Raw genomic sequence first — 20,273 nt, forward strand, 5'->3', positions numbered from 1 at the left:
GATTATAGACTATATATGTAACAACGAACAGATTTATCATATTCAATGAATACAATACAGATACTGTCATATTACACATAGAGCATATGAGCATATTCAGATCACGGCAATGAACGGGGAGTTCCGTACTAATTTCACTTAAATAATCACTGAATCAGTTGTATGAATGACTAAAACACATGTAAAGCATGCAGAAGTGGTTGCAGGCGGCAGGGGGCGACCGTTCGCTTTAACGTTGTGTGAACGTCCGTCGTCGAGGAAGAAGAAGAACGCAGCATCTCGGGGAGAGTCGCGGGAAAAATGGCGGAAATGTGTGCTTTCGTTATGCTATCAACATCAGCTACTGCAAACATTGCATCTTAAACCTTTCTCTGCGTTCGGCTGCATGGGTGAGTATATACAGTGTGTGCACTGGCAGTTGCATTAAGCGGTGTTTGGGCGTTTTTTGGTCTGGTTCTGTTGTTGATGAGTTTTGTCGGTTTACGTCTCCTTCCTGTCGAAGTTGACTCAAAGTTAAATCCCGGGGTCCTAACTTGTTACCGCTGCCATTGTTGTACTTTGCTTTGATTCTTCCTTATTTCTCGGGTTTCAATCTTGCGATGAACTGCAGGCGTCTGGCTTCTAAGTTCCTCGCAGAAACTCGAAGTTGCGGACTTTATTACATTGGTAACAGCGGGTACGTTTAATCGTCGTGGTGGAACTTTGAGCAATGATTTGTGTTTCTCTTCCGTTGATGAGTGTTACGTTCGAGTATTGGCACGCAGTGTTCTGACTGTTCTCTTGGTTGTATGCCTCTAATTTAGTTCGCAGTAACATCTGTTACTTCCCTCCTCAGATTCAGAGACACTTTCCACCTCTGGCCACATGATGCACAGTCAAGCTGCTATTGAAGAGTCACCAGGCAAAGCTTTACAGTGTAGCCACTGTACCCTCATCTTCAGATCCAAGGTGTACCTCTTTGAACACCTCACCAATGTGCACTGTTTTGATGTAGACAAAGCCCTCAGAGAGGCAGGTTTGAAGCAAGCTGCTATTAACAAAGCCAATGCTGACATCAAAAGGAACAGTTCTGGACGTGATTTTCTATGCCAGCACTGTGATTTTAAAACTTGCCAACTGGACGATCTGAAGGAACATGAGAGACATTGCCGCAGAAATACAGAGCCCAAGAAGGGCTTTGGATATGGAAATAATCCTGAAAACCCTGAGACCAAAATACCTGTAACTTCAAGAAACCAGTGCAAGGAGGGTGAAGGAACAAAACACATTTCCTCCTTTTTTGTTGTTTCCTCTACCTCCAAAACGAAATGTTTACCAAACTCATCAAAGGATCTCAAAACGCAAACTATCACCAAGTACCTCACAGGGTTCTCTGGAACAAGGGGTAAATCCCCAGTGATGTCATCTGATAGTCTTCCAGATTGCACCAAAGGGACCCTTATTTTGCAAGAATCCCCTACAAACAGCAGTGGGGTGTTTAAAGTCACTGCAATGTCCATGATTGATATCCCTAAAAGAGTGTTGGAGCAGGATTTAACAACCGACAAATCACAGAAGCCAAAGGAGGAACCCAATTTTGTTGACAATGCTGTAAAGAGGACCATTGACGAAGGCACTGAAGACCCCCCTGCTAAAAAATCAAAATCATGTAAAGAAGAGATGAAGCCCCTAATGAATGGGAAAAAACAAGCATCCGGTGCAGACATTTCATGTGAAATTAGTGAAGACGATAAAAGCGTTCATCTTGTTAATGGAACTGCAGAAAGCCCAAAGCTTTATTTCTGTAAGCACTGTGACTACAATGATGTGAGCATCAGTTGTGTGTCAAACCATTATCAGAACGACCACCCTTATATAAGATTTACCTCTGATTACATACAGGACCCACGTGATCAAAGTGCAACCTTTCGTTGTTTGGAGTGTCCAGTTGAGTTTTCAGCTGTACCTGAGCTTAAGAGGCATTATAATGGAAATCATCCAAAGGCTCCAGATATAATCATGATGCAATCTGGTGATCTCAGTTTGGTTTTTAGGTGCTTTGTCTGTATATTTACATCCAATGAATTGAAAGCTTTGAAAGAACATTACAAGGTAAAACACCCAACACATAAAGTGGATAATTCCTTGTTGTACTGCAGATATTCTGTGAGTAGATGCCAAGTTGCATCCTCTTGTGTAAATCCGTGTGAAAAGACACCAGAAAGACCAGAAAGAAATTCTCCAGAGAGCGCCCAGGTATCTTGTAAAGAAGTGAGAAGTGCAACCTCACCCCAACATTCCATCTCCAAACCAACACGTGGGACTTTCTATTTTTGCAACAAATGTAATTTTAGTCATAAGTCAGTTGTTGTTATTCGTGTCCACTATCAAAAAAGTCACCCAGATGAACCTGTCTCAATAGACAAAATAAAACGGTCTGTTGTAGCGTCACCAATGACGCCTGAAAAATCACCAAACCATGCAACGGAAGTACAAACGTGTACACCTCAAAAGAATACTTCTGAGTCGTTGTCCTCAATGAACCTGGCACACACATCAGAAGCTTCTCCAAATTACCTGAAGTCTCCCAAGCTGAAGGAAGTGGACTCTGCAGAGGACAGAAGAAAAGCAAGGAATTCTCTCAGCAATTATGAACCAGTGTTCTTTGCTGAAATAGAGAGTTCATCAAATAGAGTGTTTTACTGCCGGTTTTGCAGTTATTTCAGTACTAATGTCAGAAGTGTTCTGGGTCATCATAACGCCAAACATACTGAGAAAGGAGTTACCACTATAAATGAAGTCGTGAGCTACAGTGCCAGCATGGAAAAAAAGAAACTTCAGAGTCAAGCAAAGGTCCCAGGTGATACCCTGTCTTCTGATTCTGAGACTCCTAATCAGATTGATGTGAAGAAAACTCCTCAGTTTGAAGGATATGATTCAGGAGATGCTTCTGTGGAGGAATCCAATGCTTTTGAGTGTCCAGAAAAGTTGTTTTACTGCCAAAAGTGCAACTATGCAAATCCTAGTCTTAAAGGAGTAGTGAACCATCAAATTAAACTTCACAGATACTTACATTCCAATAAAGACTGTGTTCTTCGACACACAGCTCTGATTTGTGAAGAAATTGAAAAAACGAAATCTGCCACGACAGAACTTTCCTGTGCTTCTCGTCTTCCTCTGCCATACCTGAATGAAGGCGATGAAAATGCATTGTTTTGCCACTTTTGCAACTACAGGCATAGTAGCATGGAACAGGTAGTTAAGCACTACTTCAGTCGTCATCGTGGATCTGGGATCACCCAAGAGCGAATTCGCTTGCATACTTCTCTGATTCTTGAAAAGACACAGGGATTGCATCAGAAAATGGACAATGACTTGGAGAGCTCTGGAGAAAAAACTATTCAAAAAGAGAAGTCAAAGAAGCTTGCTAAAGGCTTTTCAAATTTAGCCTCAGTCTCACAAACACCAAGGGTCCTCAAGTGCAATAGGTGCTCATACATCACTCCGCATTTGTTTGTTCTGAGGAGGCATATTTGGAAAATTCACAGGTCAAATCGTACAGGCCCTGACTTACTAAGAATGTGTTTTAGACAAGGAAACATACAGTCGGGTTATCACTGTGACTTGTGTGTTTTTTCTCAAAAAAATGCAGAGGCTCTTTATGAGCACTACCAGGAACAACACCCAGAGCGTAAACAAAGCCTTGAGTACATAAGTACTAGGCTATATGTTGGCCCTGATGCACGCCCCCTTAAAAACAAGAAGTGCAAAGTAAAGCACACTGAAGGCAGCTTACCATCACAAACATCTGTAGAAAATGAAGCCAAGGCATATTCCTGCAAAGCTTGCTCTTTTAGAGGTAGTTCAGTATCAGATATCACATGCCACTACCGTGCTGTTCATCCCTGGTCTGTAAAGGAAGATGGTTCCGACCCTGGTGTCAAGATCAACAAGAAACGATGTGCCAATGGGCAGTTGAAAGAGCAGAATGAAATACTTGAGTCATTTGACACCTATCAAATACCTCTTGAATTCGACAATTCATCTTATGAAGCAAGAGAATCAGATGACGTTTTCAGTTGTTCCTTCTGTCCTGCAGTTTTTTCGACCAAGCATAGCCTCAGCACTCACTGTGGAATGAAACATCAAGGTCATCCGAGACCACACCAAGAGAAGCAAGTACAAATCCCTACACGTGTGCATGTCTTTAAGTGTCCTCATTGTGTCTACATCAACAGCAATTATCAAGGGGTTATCACCCACTGCCAGATGAAGCATCCAGCACTTGAGGTCAAAGCAGACAGTTTTCACTTGGATAAATTCTTGGATGATGGTTTGGATCAAAGCAGCCCTGTTGACGGTTCAAAATACAGAGGCTACATGTGTGTGGCTTGCCAGCAGCTCTGTCCGACCATGGAGAAGCTGAACAAACACAGTAAGAATTGCCATAAGATGGTGAACGGTCCTAAACAAGCCCCTGAAGCATCACCTGCAAGGAGCATGAAGCAATCAAAAGCCAACAGCTCCCAGGAGTCTATATCGAAAACGTCCTTTCTACGAAAGAAAATATATGCAACAATTCGATGCCCGCACTGCAGTTATAGTTGCACCACAAAAATTGGCCTCAATCGACACTTGCTTATTCGCCACGGAGATTCTTCTGTTTCAATGTTTAGGAATTTCACATACAAGTGTGTGCTCTGTTTTAAGTTATACTGCAGAAAAAAGCGTCTTGGAAACCATTATATTAAGAAACATGGAAAGGATGCCTACTTAAAATACTATGACAAAGTATTGAAGTCGGTTCCACACAAGTCATTGCCAGCATCTGAAGACCTTTCACCTGAGCTTCTAGAGAGCCCTTCTAAGCAACATAAGCCCAGCATGAAGACGGGTAAAAAGATAATAGTTTACACATGTCCAGGCTGCCCCTATGTGAATGCTAGCTTCCACGGAACTCTCACTCACTGCCAAATGAAGCATCCAGACCTCGTAGTTAGGGCAGATGAACTTCAGACAGATGAAATATTTGTGAACAACATGGTCATGTGTACGATAGGAAAAGGTTACAATGAAAGAGGGTACATGTGTAACAAATGTCCACAAATTCACGCATCACTGGTAAAACTGAGAATTCATATTGGGTGTGATCATCGGGATGAAGCTGAAGAACAACCCGATCAAAGCTTGATGGACCCAGTATTGGACAATGACTTTGCTGAGACCACACAAGTCAAATCCAGGCAACAAGTGGACTCTCCTGAAATGCGTCGATCAAACGCGCTGCGGTTGCAAACCAAAGGACTACTGTACAAGTGCCACATGTGCATGTATGCAGGATCGTGTCGAAAATACTTGTACTGCCACTATAAAAATACTCACAAATTGGATGGACCTAACATGTTCAAGATGCTGGAAAGGTATAACATACGTAAACGCAAGAGGAGCAAGCTAACAGCATGCTCCGCTGAGGAGAGCGCACAAAGCAAATGTAAGAAGTGTTTCAACTTAACGTTCAGCTCGCCTCAGCAGCTTATTTCACACTATAATACTTATCATTGCAAAATGGACTTTACTGTGTTAGCAAAAATATCAAAGAGGAGCACGGGAAGTTACAAATGTTGCCAATGCAAGAAAGTTGTACATGGAATTAAAAACCTTCAGTGTCACCTGGATCGCCATAGAGCAAGGAGGATGAAGGCAAAAGCTGCATTCACACAGGCCACATTCAACACTTCCACAACACCAGGGGCCAATGAAGTAAGTGGACTCTTCATAATCAGACCTCAGCTGATTATTATGAATTATATTTTTGTTACAAGTTTTTATGGAAGTTTGATGGTTGCTATGTTTACTTTTCAGAAAAGTGAACTGCCCTCATTAGAAACCATGGAGTTGGTCCGGGGGGATGCGTCACCAATAGAGACCTCGACTTTGCCGTCACCTTCAAAATCCACTGATCAAGGACATGCTGAGGTGGAATCAAGAGTCCACGGCTGCAAACTGTGTAGGCGCACGTTCATGTCTCTTGAAGGTTTGCGTCTACATGAGCGCAGCCATGCAGCTCTGGCAGCCATCAAGAACCTGGACAATCTGACTGCTTCAGCGTTGAAGCAGAAGTAAGAAAAGTGTTTAAGTCAAGAGTCAATGACTGTCAATGGCAAAGCTGATTATGCAGAGAACAAACTCAGTAAGATTTGAGAGACCACTCCAATAGGCCTTCTGGCACCTTTTGTGTAGCTTTGCAAAGTTAAAAAAGGGAATATTAATGCATATTTAATTATTATCATTTGCCCAGCTGCCATATCTGACTATTTCTTTTTGCCCGTGTCTCAACAGCATTAACAAACACATACTTTACAAACCTGGGACTTTCCGATCTTTCATGTGTTCTTTCTGCTCCTATCGGACGACCGTCCTGGGCCTGTTTAGAAGTCATGTTATGAAAAATCATCGAGGTTAGTAATTGGCATTATCCAGCTTTTAATAACTAACTAATGCAATCAGTAACAATTTTACTGTGATTTGTTATATATTTGTTTTTCTTACCAATGTTTGATTGGAGAGATTTATTTTTTTACTGAATGTGTCAAATTGAATGAATTGATTTTTTTTCCCCTCTTTGTCATTTGTTCATCCATTTCCTGTGCTGTGCACATTCCTGCTAAATTTCCAGATGTTCTTGTGAAAGCTGAGACGACTGGCAGCCAAGATGAGAAGAAAACTGCCAAGCAGCCTCCTTATTTAACAGCAGAGAACAACAATCTACCCGAACCCCACATAGAACCTGAAATGACAGAAAGCAAGTCACATCTCGTATTTATATAACATATTATTACAACAACAGTTTACTAAGATGTTTTTCCCCCTTTTGACAGAATCACTGTACTTGGAACCTCCAAATGTGCAGCGGCAGCTAAACCAGTACAGCTTGATGGCACAAGTCGGTGTGTCATCTAAGACGAACCTGCAAGAGCCCACGTTATCTGAGAGTCAACTTCACTGTGAATTCTGTAATTTCACCTCTGAACACCTCTCTAGTATACGAAGACACTACCAAAACCGGCATGGAAAAAAGATCTTCAGGTGTAAAGACTGTGACTTTCTCACTGGTGTAAGGTACGCAACGCACACCGCAAGCATTTTTCATATAAAGTTCCATTCACAGCATTTGATCTTTCAAATTGTAAATAGTTTCAAATAGTTTCTAGGTAGAATAGCTTCTACCTTTTTGCACAGAAATGCTTTTCTCTCAATTGTTTCTCTTTCTGCTTTATTAGAAAAACCTTAGAGAAACACATGGAGACTCATCATTCTTCCTTCCGGTCAGAAACTACTCATCAAAAGGACCCCCACTGCCCTTTCTGCCTCTACCAGACAAAGAACAAGGACAACATGATCGATCACATTGTCTTGCATCGTGGTAGGTTTAATGCTCCAAAAGATTCATTATGCCGACCTTCTGAGTTTTATAGTAGACTTTACCATTAGTCTTTTTTTTGGTTTTCAGAGGAACGTGTTGTTCCCATCGAGGTGCGTCGCTCAAAGCTGTCGCATTATCTTCAAGGCATTGTCTTTCGCTGTCACAAATGTACTTTTACAAGTGGGAATGCTGAAAACCTGCGTTTGCACATGATGAGGCACGATGACATCAAACCCTACAAATGTCGGCTTTGCTACTTTGACTGCGCTCGACTTAGCGACTTAGAGGCACACCTGGGTGATAAGCATCAGGTGAAGACATGTAACTGAAACCCTCCATTCATTTCTGAAATTATAATACAGAGGACCATGAGCTTCTTTGTTTCAGAATTTATGTACTTAGTGGTTTTATTTTCTTTTGTGCAGGTTATGAGAAATCATGAGCTTGTGGGTCATGTCAGCCTTGATCAGCTGGAAGCGGTTTATAAGACGCCTGAAGAGGACGATGAATTGTTGTCTAACTTGGAGCAGGAAAACAATGATCAAGATGTAGAAACTGAGGAGTATGATGCATACGGCAATGACATTCTGCCTGAGACACTAGCTAAGAACCCTTTAGAACATGACATCAGAGCAAAAACTATCCATAATTTGGAAAATGAGCAGGACCCCCAAGAACAAGCAGTGCTCCTGCCCAATGCCGCAAGTGGACAGAAAAGAGATGTCCAGTTTGAGGATTCTACTGTTCCAGAAAAAGAGAGCCAGGCAGAGAGCCACGGCAAGGCCAAAACTACAAAGCTTTCACTAAGAAAAAAGGAGGCAGCAGAGTGGAACTCAACAGAACACAATGAAAAAGCTGTTATGGCACCGGCTCTCGCACCACATAATAAGGCACTGAAGCATGAAGCATTGGAGGGAGGTGACGTTCTACATCATATGCCAGTGATGGGTGAAAAGGGAAGCAAGAAGGATGGAGCAGTTGAGATGGAGCAGAACAGCAACACTAAGGTTGTGGATGAGCGTGAGAACCAGTTGCTAAATGAGCATAGTAACATCACAGCCTGCCACTCCAAGGGTCCAGTTATTACAGAGCCCAACTCAGAACCCAACATTAAAAGCCAGGCAAATAACATGAGGACTCCAGAGAATCCTACTGTTGCACAGCAGTCGCCAACATCCACACACTGTTCACGTCTTAAGATGAGCCATAAGGGGAACTCTGGCCGGTCTGTTGCAAACTGCAAAGAGGAAGTGGTCAGTATCACAGAGAAAGAAATGCCAGTACTGGAGAAGGTGTTTCACAAGGAGGAAATGCCCGTTGGTATTGGCAAGGAGGAAAAAGACAAAGAGGAGGAGGAGGGAAGCTCAGTGAAGGATGAAGACGTCCCAAATGTGCACAGAGGTGAGAAATCTCAAGAATCGTTAATAAATGAGCAATGTGTTTGTGTGTACAGTGTCGCACTAAACAAACATGAAATGACACGTGACATCTGTCAAAGGAAACCTCTCGTTTTTTTCAGGAACAGCTAAAGGTGAACCTGCTGAAGTCTGTCCATCACTTACAGAGAAGAAACTATACACCTGTAAATTTTGTGGGCGAAATCTCATGAACAGCCAAGAACTGACACGTCATGTAATGCGACATGGAATGTAATTTTTTTTTATTATTATTATTTCTACACTAGAAACAGCTTTCTGGAGGGAGCTAAATGTATTTTCTTTAGTACTGTATTGTGTATTTGTGTGTTAACACGAAACATTTTATTTGTGTTTTGTGCATTTTAAACCTTTTTTTTAATAAAATTATTTTATGGTATTGCTGTTCTACATAGTAATTATTCAATAAGTAATACTAAGGTGGTGACTGCATGTTCTACACAAACCTTGATCCCATTAGTTTTTAAAACACTAACAGATTTGTGTAATTGAGAGAATCATCAGTTATCTACTGTAAAACATACAAAACTCTGCTCTGAAAATCTTCTAACGTCCATTCATTCATTCATTAACTGCTTTTTCATCTGTTACACAAACTTTAGATCGCCAGTGTTTAGAACAATTTTTGTGGAAATACTTGCGCTGCCTTCAGGTGCTGCTGGAATTTTGGCATTTGACATTTATCTTGTATATGATTTCATATTCTGTATAAGTAATAAACATGTCTACTCCTTGTTATAGTATAATAATTGTTTTTTTAAATAAATATTAAGTGTTATTGCCACACCTTGTGTCATTAGCTGTCATTCTGCTGAAGAAATACTAATTCTTGTGTATGATTGCTACTGCAGGGAATGACCTTTACTGACATACATCGGTTAATCAAATGATTATAATATTTCAATAAGAAAAACATCAAAACTGCATTTTGTTGCCTAATCGATTGGGGATTCACTTCACAAAATGAAACACCTTTCTATTATACAGATTTAATATAAAAATATATTTATAAATACATTAGGCTTTAGTATTACAAAATTATGTTGTAATTAATAAATAATTAGTAAGCGACCCAACATAAGATCACTGCTTCCTTTAGGGGATGAGTAACAATGCAGAGATTAATTTCACCAATGTGGGATCAATAAAGTTCAATTAAAACTACACGTACATGTGGTCGACCAGGAATCGCCTGGTTTACGAGCATCACGTGAAGGCGGCATCTTCGTTTCGTTTGTGTGCGTTGGTTACGACGCATGCTGTCACCCCGGTGAAAGCGGACACCGCTTCCTGGTGTGAGCCGTAATAATGGACTGATGAGAGAAGCTCGGAGCTGCTCGAGTCGCTGTGATCTGTTCTGATTGACGAGTCTGCAGAAGCAAGTGAGTAAACCGGCGTTCGTTCGCTTCACAATGTACCAGTACAAAGAAGGAGAAACGCGATGATGCTCACAGTCATTGGTCAGTGAAATATCAGCGATTACGTGCGAAAGAAACTAACGTCCCCTCATGTGTCAGAAAAGTTTTGTATCAGAGCAAGGCTGCATTTTAACACTGATCTAAACGTTCGCATCGTGGTGCATTTAAAGCCTGACTATAAACACGAATAAACAGAGTTTGCGATGAGTTTTAGGTGAATGTTTCCTTGTTCCTGAACGTTTGTCTCTTCATCTTTCCTGGTCACATACTGGAAGAGGGTGTGGAATAATTCCGGCTGCAGGTTATAAACGGCGGTTTGTTTAGATCTGGCACGCGGAGACCATATAAACCTGTTACATGCTCCGAGGGTTGTGCAATAACAAGTTTTAAACTTGCTTCCGAAGCCTTTAAACCACATGTCGCTTCTAGGGTTGGAGGTTCGACTCCCAGTTCCTTTGGTTCGTGGTTAAGGCCACAGGTCAGTCGTCCTTGGACAGGAAACAATGGATGTGTATGTGGCTGCCCGAGAATTCCAATTGAGTCATTCTGCTGGTCTGTATAATGTGATATTAATCAGTGAGAGGATGGAGACGGTGACAAATTGATTAACTTATGTTAATGGGCGCAAAGTGGGTCAGATGACCTTACTGGCAGCTCAAACCAGGAACGTTAGGATTCCATAAATAATTTATATGAATGACTGTTTCATGTTTGTGATTATGTGTCATTTGTTTTCCTTTATTCTAACAGGACCTGGAAGGCAGCGCATTCAGAGGAATGGCCACCGTAAATAAATGTACAGCCGACGGTGAGTCGTTCTCGTCAAAGGTCATCAACACTGTGTTTGTCATCCTGCTGCTGGACCTGCTGGGGTTTACTCTGATTCTACCCCTGTTGCCTTCCATCCTGGACCATTATGCACAAACTGGGGTGAGTTGGTGTTTTGACCATAATCAGCGTAAAGATTGACTGAATGAGACTCATTGGAGAGACAGCACTCTGATCACAGAGGCCTGTGTGGGAAGAGCTGTTCCCTGAAAGCAGCTGCTGTGCTGCGTTCACAGTGCGTGATGTGGTGTGTTTGTGTTACTCCGCTCGGCAGGATGTTGTCTACCAGTCTCTACAGGGTGTTGTGGACTGGTTCAGGGCGGCTGTTGGGATTCCTATGGAGAAGAAGTACAACAGCGTTCTGTTCGGAGGTGTGTTTGATTTCACCTTCTCTGTGTGAGTCTGACATCGGGTCATTTCAAACTGAACTCCTGTCTTTCAGGCTTGATCGGGTCACTCTTCTCTCTGCTGCAGTTCCTATCGTCGCCCGTAACCGGGGCTCTGTCCGATCGCCGTGGGAGACGACCTCTGCTCCTCCTCACCACGGTCAGTCCATCTTCCGGTTGAGTCGAACAGCAGCGCCGCGTCTCTCGCGCCTCATTTGCGTGTTTTGCGTCTCAGTTGGGCCTCCTGGCCTCCTACGGCGTCTGGGCAGTTTCCCGGAGCTTCAGCATGTTCCTCTTGTTTCGGATAATTGGGGGCGTCTGTAAAGGCAACGTCAGCCTCTGCACCGCCATCGTCGCAGACCTGCCGTCCCTGAAAGCAAGGAACCGAGGAATGGTAGGCGCGCTCTGCTGCGGCCACACAGGCGATTGTTATTAACGGGATAAAAGCATAGTGGGTGCGCTGTGTTGTTTCCAGGCCATGATTGGCGTCGCCTTCTCCTTGGGCTTCACCGTGGGGCCTCTGATGGGCGCCTACTTCGCCCTCACCTCCAAAACCACGGGAAGTGTCTTCTACCAAACGCCGGCTCTGCTTGCGTTGGGCTTCAGCGCTGCTGATCTGCTCTTTATTTGGCTCATGCTGCCTGAGACATTCAAAAAGGACGTCATGGTCAGTCTACACCGGGGCTCAAAAGGGTTCAGCGTGGAGACTTAGAATTAGATTAGGAGGCGATGCCAGAGTGCATTCGTGTGGTACTTATGGTGACAGATTCCTCTTGTTTTACATTAGGCTTCGTCTTCAGGCTTCGGAGCCTCCAGGGACCTCCTCAGTCCATTATCCCTCTTCTATTTTTCAGCTGTGACTAGGACAAAAGACGCACCTTCAAAAAAAAGTGAGTACTGCAGTAGTGCACGGTGTCGTGCAGCAGACGCCTACAAGCATGAAAGTGCTTATGCGTTTTTTTTTTACAGAAATGAAGAAACTTCAGGTGCTGGGTCTGGTTTATTTTTGCTACCTCTTTCTGTTCTCTGGTCTGGAGTTTACGCTGAGTTTTCTGACGCACCAACGTTTCCACTTCACCAGGTATGAACTCATTGACACGAAGCTTCTGCACTCTGTTAGAATAAACACTGGAACACATTCTTGCATTCGTCTCTGAACAGCATGCAGCAGGGAAAAATGTTCTTCTTCATCGGCGTCATCATGGCTTTGATCCAGGGGGGATATGCTCGCCGAATCAAACCTGGTCACCACATCAGGGCTGTTACTGTGGTAAAGAGGATCATTATCAGCTTAGATGACAAATGTCTGATAGAACAAGATGCATCAATGCACAAACTAATGACTCTGTGTTTTCATGTTTATAGGCAATCATATTAATAATACCAGCATTTATTCTCATTGGGTTATCATGGAATATAACAATGCTTTACGTCGGCCTGGCTCTATACTCCTTTGGTGAGTGAACACATCCTTTTTATACAAAGCTGTGAAACAAACTAGAATTTAATAATTAATTTCTTGATGAATATTAGTATTTGAAAATTTGCTACTTGTCAGTAAATTATGTATTAAACTGTTATCTTGTTTTTCTTTTAACAGCAGCTGCAATTGTTGTTCCATGCCTGTCGACACTGGTTTCTGACCACGGTGAAGCCTCTTTTGCTGTTTCATTTGAACTCTACTGAAACATGTTGCTGATCATCTTCTGTGGATATGCCTCCAGGTTCAGCCAATCAGAAGGGCACAGTGATGGGGATCCTGCGCAGTTTGGGCGCTCTGGCTCGAGCACTGGGACCAGTTATATCATCGTCAGGTAATGAAAATCATCAAAAACACAGAAGACATTAATAAGGGCCAATATATAGTCTTTGTAAATAAAGATGTAGTTCTTTCTTATTTTAACACTTACAATTTTAATTTAACATTTATTTCTTCCCCTTAATTCTACTTAAATGTCTAATCCTCATAACAAGCCACAAAACTTTCCCCTCTTGTGTTTGCTTCACAGTTTACTGGATAGCTGGAGCTCAGACCTGTTTTCTCCTCATGTCAGCCTCTTTCATTGTACCTCTAATTTTCCTAAACATGGCCGGGAAGTTAAAGGAGGAATGAGCAGCTTGGGACTTAAAAGAGACTTGTCTTTAGCAGCTTGAATGAACACTGTGATGTTTACATCCACTGGAAAAACAGAGCTATCACTAATTACAACAATAATGAGGAGATGCACAGTATAGGAAAACTCTTAATGCCAATTTCTACAGTACAATGTTCAATACAATACAATTCTGCAATGTTTGGGACATACAGAGAATTGAAATTATGTTACTCTCAGACCCCCGGTAGAAAACAATGTAAGAACACTGAAACACTGAATCAAAAAATAATTATAAACACAAGATACTGCATTTGCCAAAACTGAGGGATTGACAGAGCAGCTTTTATTGTACAGGTGTGAAATATATGCACATTATTCCATTATCATTTATTACTGACTAGTGCATATTATGGGTCGAATGGGTTAAGGTGCAACACATCTTTGCTTTTAGAACAAATTTTATAATGCAGTATTTAAGGGTTAGGGTTAATCAGCTATTTTGTATTTTATTACTATTATTACTACTCTTATTACTTTAAAACTGATATTATATTTTCTTGTAACTCAATAAACGAGTCAAAACCTGCCTTTGATGATTAATTATTGTCTTACTTCAACTGTTACTGGTATGAACTGTAAGTAGATGGAACATAAATAATGAGAATTTAGTTGAAGGTACATGCCATAAAAGTATGTTATGAACATGTGGAAGACTTTTCATTTAGAAATGCTAGAGGATATATTAAGGATAATCTGGAAAGGAATAAAAGTACATTTAGTCAAGTCTAAGAAAACATCTTTACTGCAGTATCTCCAGTTTTCACAACATTTAGTTATTGGTTATAGTCATCGATGACTTAATATACCATACAGATTCTTAAAACAGAATGCGGTAACAAATCGAGGAACTTTGGACTTTGACCCTTCGAGGCCTCCGTAGGTCCGACTAGCCGCTGCTATGCTATTATAAGCTGGATACCGAGGCGCAGTGTTGGTGTGGACGTAAGAGCACTTTGTAAATGTGGTACTGTTGTAACAGGTAGTTTGACAACACGTGGACGTGTGGAAATGTGATTGCACGAAGGGGAACCTGAAGATGGACACGGTATTTAATAAAAGAACGGCTACATTTAGCACTTAGCAAGTTAGCTAGAAACGCACAACTAATGCTGACCTGGACGAATGTGTTCACTATCAACTTCTGCAAACGTTTGCAAACTTAATTTGTACGGTTAATAAAACATACAGGTGCGTGAAACGTTTTCCTTAACACAACAACAATGCGTTAAGATGTTTTAAGACTTAAGACGCTAAGGCTTAAACTTTGGACTAGCGTCGCAGTCGCTAATGACTAATTGGAAATAAATAACTTGCATTCAATTCAGGAGCTGAGTGCATGTGAGAAGTTTATATAAAATGTGGTAATGGCGTAAAATGAGGTACAACCAACAACATAACTATCAAAGGTCGCAGTTATGATGACTGCTGTTGACAAGCTTCGTTTTACACAGGGGCGCAAACTACCATCTGCTGTCCAGTCTTTTGAGCCCAAACACCAGAGCAGAGGGAGGAACGAGGCTGCAGAGCAACACTCGACCTCCTCAGCTCCTCTGGTGTCACCAAACCCGCATGTGTCCGATCACCTTTCAAGCTGGTAAAGCGCCAAATACGCATGACTGTTTTTTTTATGTTTTTTTAAGTTTATAAATGGTCCCAGTTTACATTATTTACATTTTTATTGTTGTTGTTTTTCTTGAACTTTGACCAGGAACCGATCAGGTATGAACTCACAGCCAAAAGGAAAGAGTCACGGCTACAGCCACAGCCGTCCTGTAAGAGAAACCAAACATGATGCTCAGCAGAGAGACAGAACTACAAAGGATCCACAAGTAAAAGTTGGTTTTGTTTAAAGAAATAGTGGGCTAGATTGTGAAATCCTGTTATTAAATTGATTAGTTCCGTTTCATCTGTGTCTGGAGAAGTCGAAGGTAAATGGTGACTCTCCTGCTCAAGGCAGAATGATGGGCAGAAGCTCTTCGGATGCACAGAAAAGAGGTAGTTACTCAGTACACAGTATTTTTTTTACTCTCAGATGAATTCATTTCCTAGAACATATTTGTTTAAACTTGTTTTTTTCTGTAGGTTTCAGAGGAGCTGCACCTGCCCCAAATGCTGTAGGAAAGCCAAAACCTTTACAAAATGACTCGACTCCATTTGAGGTCAAGATGGCTGATTTTCCAGAGTTGGCTGGTGCTTCCCTGGGCAAAATACATCCTCCCTCCGTTAAGTGTTGGGGTCCACCTCCTGCATCCAATCCCCAGAAACAAGCATCTATGTGGAAGGTGAGCCCACTAAAGTCTTATATGTGGTTTGCACTAAATATGTCATTAACAAAAGTTCTATCCATAAGTTCAGCATTGATGTGTGTGTTTTACAGTTTGATAACAGGGGATCATCAACACATCCTGATGTCCAACAAAGTGCTATTGCTGATAAGCCAGATTCTTCTGCTGCTTCACCAAGTAAGGAAGACATCTCTGAACCAATGTCAAAAATTACAGCTTTTGATTATTGTATTTATGTATGTATGTATTGTAAAAAGGTCAGCCTGTGGTGAGCTCCTGGGCTAGTGTTGCCTCTCAGCCTCCAAAGAAACCCACACCTGATGAAAAAACATTAAGCAGCAACCACATTCAGGTATTGAGGCATGTTTGGTCTGGTCTCTTCACTGCTAGAGAAAAAATATACATATTTTTAATTTCTACATTTCACATTAAACTGTATTTGTTGTGTATCTTTTCAGACAGAGGAAATACAGGAAGCAGGAGACCCAAGTAAGAAAAAACGTAGAAAAAAGAAAAAGAAGACTAAAGGTGCTGATGAAGTTGAGTCAGAAGCAATGAACATTTATCAGGAGCCTCCAAAATTTGAGGTAAAGTTCAGTTCTTGCATATGATATTTAATTACTGTAAGCATTTTGTTATGTTTAGTCTTTAATAAGTCTATATTTTTTGTGTAAAACCTTTTATTTTTTTTATTTTTTTATTTTTATCAGGATGAGGAGGAGTTTCCAGGCTTGACTCTTGCTTTGGCAGGGCCTGGAACATTGACAAGTAGCTGCAATGCAGCTAAGTTATACAATGAGGTACTTTAATTCTACCCTATGAGGTGTTTTCACATTGATAATGATCTCTATAATAGATCACATTTGGTGGGCCATCATGCCAGTGACCTACTAAAGTGGCCAGTGATTATATTCGATAAGAGTTGTTTGCAATTTGTAAGCGTGTCATGTGATGGGTCCCTCCCTGCTTTGTAGGAAAACCAAAGAGAAAGGGACTCACATCCGTTTGTTGACCTGAACAGGGAAAAACAACTAGAAGCACAAATGCTGTCTGCACAGGCAGTTAAAAAAGCACAGGTTTACATTCTCTTTTTACATATCCAGACCTTTTAATATCCTTCAGGGCGAGTTTTGAGGCTTGATCATAGTTTATACAACTGTTCGTGTTCTTTTGTTTTTTAGAACACTGAAAAGGTCTCAGGGAAAAAGAGCAAAGTTCCTGTTCAGTTAGACATAGGAAATATGTTGGCTGTCCTGGAAAAGAAGCAGCAGTCTCAAAAATCCAAGCAGGATGCTAAGCCGGTTGTTTTCTCAGGTGGGCTAAAGTCAGCAATTTTGGCTGAATTTGGTTAAATATTTAATTTATTATTAGACTATGCTGAACATTTTCAATCTGTTTGTGCACAGTATTAAAACCTGGCCTCGAGTAAGTGATTTAATGTGATCATTTCTGTAGTTGGTGGGGGACTTCCTGTTGTCCAGAAGCAGCCACCAATTCAGAAGAAGAGCCCCTGGCAGCAAGATAAAATTGCACATAATCCCTTGGACTCCACCAGCCCTTTAGTGAAGAAAGGAAAGCAGAGAGAGGTCCCTAAAGCCAAGAAACCCACACCCCTGAAGAAGGCAGGTCCACCCGTATACAGAAGAAAATAATGTGTTTCAGCATTGCAGCTATGTGAGTTTATTTACGTTTGGTCCTCAGGTCATTTTGAAAGAAAGGGAGGAAAGGAAACAGAGACGTTTGTTGGAGGAGAGAGGCCTTCTGCCTGAAGATGAGACCAAACCTGTGGATGATGCTGCAGGAGAGGAGCAGTGTGACACTAATGCAACAGGTCAGATAGTATTGTGCAAATTCCGGTCATTATGGCTTCAAGTTGTTAAATTTGATTTTTTTATTGTGATTCAGAACCTTTAGAGGAGGTGACATGTCCTGGAGAGGAACTTGATCACTTGGAATTTAATGGTGCGGACGAGGAGGTGGACGAGGAGAATGAGGAGCCTGGTGAAGACCAAGAATCCACATTACCTGTTCCCTCAGCAGGCAGTCAACACAAAATCCACAGCAGAAAGTTCAGAGAGTAAGACTGCATAAACATCATGTATCTATATTATATTCCCACTCTGTGTTGTCTGTGCTGATTGTGTTGTTGCCAGATGACAATGTGTTTGAGTTCAGACATTGATATGCATTGTACATGTCAGTTATTGCAGCCAGATGCTGAGCAAGGACATAGATGAGTGCGTAACAGACCTGCTAAAGGAGCTGGTTCGGTTCCAGGACCGGCTGTACCAGAAGGACCCTATGAAGGCCCGCATGAAGAGACGGCTTGTGATGGGGCTCAGAGAGGTCCTGAAGCATCTAAAACTGAGGAAGGTTAAGTGTATCATCATCTCACCCAATTGTGAACGGATCGAGTCCAAAGGTACAGTGTCCAGGGGTTACCAGAAAGGTTTTCAGCGAACTATTCAATTGCAATAGTCATCTCGAAATATGTGACTGCCCACAGGTGGCCTAGATGAGGCTCTACACACCATCATTGATATGTGCCGCGAACAAGGGGTGCCGTTTGTGTTCGCCCTCTCCAGGAAAGCTTTGGGTCGCTGCGTCAACAAGGCAGTACCTGTCAGTGTGGTGGGCATCTTCAACTACGATGGTGCACAGGTCATGTTTCAGACTTTCTTTATATTACATTAAATGTCACAGCAATGAAAATATAACAAGCTATAATCTTTCTTTTCTTCACCCACAGGACTGCTATCATAAGATGATCGACTTGTCATCTGAGGCCAGAACTGCCTACGAAGTCATGGTGACAAGTCAGGAGAAGGTGGGCCAGTCAGAGCAGGCAGTAAACACAGAGAAAGAACTGCAGATCAGCAGCCCTGCTAACAAGACAGAGTCCAGTCCCCACACACAAGTAGAGGAACCAGAATATAGTAAGTTACTGGCACAGCTTCCAATCAAAGGCTGTAGTTATGTGACTGCACTGATATGAATGTATTAGAGGTGTAGTAGTTCTTAAAGCAAGACTGTATCTTATGTGTGGTCATTTATTAAGAAATAGTCTAAAGTAGTGTTTAGTTTATCGGCTATTTTTTTGATGTGCAGTCATTAGCGACACAGCAGACTGAAGGCCATGCAATTTAAAAACTGAATTATGACTTAAACTGTGGCCCAAACATTATGATCTACAGTGGATTCAGATAACTGTTAAACCTCTAACATGTATGTAGTTGTCAAAAAACATCACTAAATGTAATCTTAAAAATCTAATAATTCCCTTTTTTTATATTTTCAAGTGCAAATCTGGAAGAAAATGTTGGAGAAGGAATACAACCATAACATTTTGAACTTTGAGGAGCAGCTGAGCTCAATGCACTTGGACAGTGAATGTACAGAAAACAGTGACGATGACAAGAGTTGACAGTGGTGAAGCCCTCTGTGCCTCAAAACTAAATGCACTTATGTTGGTACCCCACCAGAAGAAACTAGGATGGAGTTGAAAGCACACGCTGGAAAAGAGACTCGGGAGATGCTGCAGTTATTCTTAACCTGAAGAGAGGAAATTAATTTTGTTGCTAATATTGGCAGTTATTATCAGAACAGATTTTAATTTGAACATATTTGGGCACAGTTACATAATGTAGAAGGTTGTAAACATTCTTACTGGGACCAAACTGCTGACTTGAAGAAATCCCAAAATATGAATTCTCTTTCTTTGAAATCATGCGAATACTTAAGAGGACGTGTGAAGCTGTGTGCAGTGAATGAATTTAAAATGTCTGATTCTGAGCGAAATAGTCATAAATCGATAAATATGGTGCTCATGATGTGCACAACACCGTGTTTGTGGCTTTTGTATCAAGACCAACATTTTTACTCTGTACTGGTTCCAAACAGTACTTATATCATCAATACAGCATCATATTCATCTGTTGCTAAAACATACGAAACCTATTCATATAGAACCTTTTAGTGACAATAATGGATTTGCCGTGACAGCGTTCAGTATGAACGCATGGTGTCAATTAAATGTTAGTTTAGAGCTTTTGTTTCCACAAATGTTTTAGTTGTTCAAAAATCATGTCAACATGTATGATTTAATTTGAGACATTGAAAATCATTTTTAAAAGAAACTTTTAATAATGAGCTACAATATGATGTTACCATTGTTATTGACATTGCAGTGCATTGTGGTTAATGGCATAAAGTGGTTGTACTGATTTTGGTTGCTTTACTGTGAGACACGCCTCCTTTCATTTAGGATTTGAGACTTAGCAGTGAGACGCTATGATGCTAACCAGGGTGTTGGAGCTCTCATTTCAACTCTCTCATTTCCCCCATTTTGAGGTCATCTTTGCT

At 41.4% G+C, this 20,273-nt stretch overlaps 3 protein-coding genes across 7 annotated transcripts; all 3 read left to right on the forward strand.

The window, feature by feature from the left end:
- Positions 1 to 235: 235 nt before the first annotated feature.
- Positions 236 to 9,622, forward strand: LOC114862578 (zinc finger protein 462-like). Its single transcript, XM_029163049.2, has 10 exons — positions 236 to 389; positions 836 to 5,739; positions 5,842 to 6,098; positions 6,319 to 6,437; positions 6,656 to 6,781; positions 6,858 to 7,098; positions 7,260 to 7,402; positions 7,490 to 7,713; positions 7,828 to 8,803; positions 8,922 to 9,622. The coding sequence occupies exons 1-10, from the start codon at positions 386 to 388 to the stop codon at positions 9,053 to 9,055; spliced, it is 7,128 nt and encodes a 2,375-aa protein (XP_029018882.1). The 5' UTR covers positions 236 to 385; the 3' UTR covers positions 9,056 to 9,622.
- A 439-nt stretch (positions 9,623 to 10,061) lies between these two features.
- On the forward strand, positions 10,062 to 14,152 carry mfsd10 (major facilitator superfamily domain containing 10). The gene is made up of 13 exons (XM_029164092.3): positions 10,062 to 10,220; positions 11,007 to 11,186; positions 11,359 to 11,455; positions 11,527 to 11,630; positions 11,706 to 11,864; positions 11,946 to 12,137; positions 12,258 to 12,360; positions 12,440 to 12,551; positions 12,632 to 12,740; positions 12,836 to 12,926; positions 13,071 to 13,118; positions 13,195 to 13,284; positions 13,480 to 14,152. Exons 2-13 carry the CDS (start codon positions 11,034 to 11,036, stop codon positions 13,581 to 13,583), a joined length of 1,362 nt encoding a protein of 453 aa, XP_029019925.1. The 5' UTR covers positions 10,062 to 10,220; positions 11,007 to 11,033; the 3' UTR covers positions 13,584 to 14,152.
- A 322-nt stretch (positions 14,153 to 14,474) lies between these two features.
- LOC114862479 (selenocysteine insertion sequence-binding protein 2-like) lies at positions 14,475 to 20,134 on the forward strand. 5 transcript variants are annotated; one of them, XM_029162813.3, is made up of 18 exons: positions 14,475 to 14,671; positions 15,078 to 15,220; positions 15,335 to 15,461; positions 15,546 to 15,621; positions 15,709 to 15,908; positions 16,004 to 16,088; positions 16,169 to 16,263; positions 16,370 to 16,498; positions 16,622 to 16,711; positions 16,886 to 16,987; positions 17,093 to 17,225; positions 17,367 to 17,533; positions 17,613 to 17,742; positions 17,817 to 17,988; positions 18,113 to 18,333; positions 18,418 to 18,572; positions 18,661 to 18,847; positions 19,211 to 20,134. In XM_029162813.3, exons 1-18 carry the CDS (start codon positions 14,663 to 14,665, stop codon positions 19,333 to 19,335), a joined length of 2,346 nt encoding a protein of 781 aa, XP_029018646.1. In that variant the 5' UTR covers positions 14,475 to 14,662; the 3' UTR covers positions 19,336 to 20,134. The 5 variants fall into 5 exon arrangements, with proteins under 5 accessions (XP_029018646.1, XP_029018647.1, XP_029018648.1 ...); XM_029162814.3 differs by having other exon boundaries at positions 15,549 to 15,621; XM_029162815.3 differs by having other exon boundaries at positions 15,335 to 15,455.
- The last annotated feature ends 139 nt before the right edge of the window (positions 20,135 to 20,273 follow it).

The sequence above is a fragment of the Betta splendens genome, chromosome 9, assembly GCF_900634795.4.
Source record: "Betta splendens chromosome 9, fBetSpl5.4, whole genome shotgun sequence".
NCBI lineage: Eukaryota > Metazoa > Chordata > Actinopteri > Anabantiformes > Osphronemidae > Betta > Betta splendens.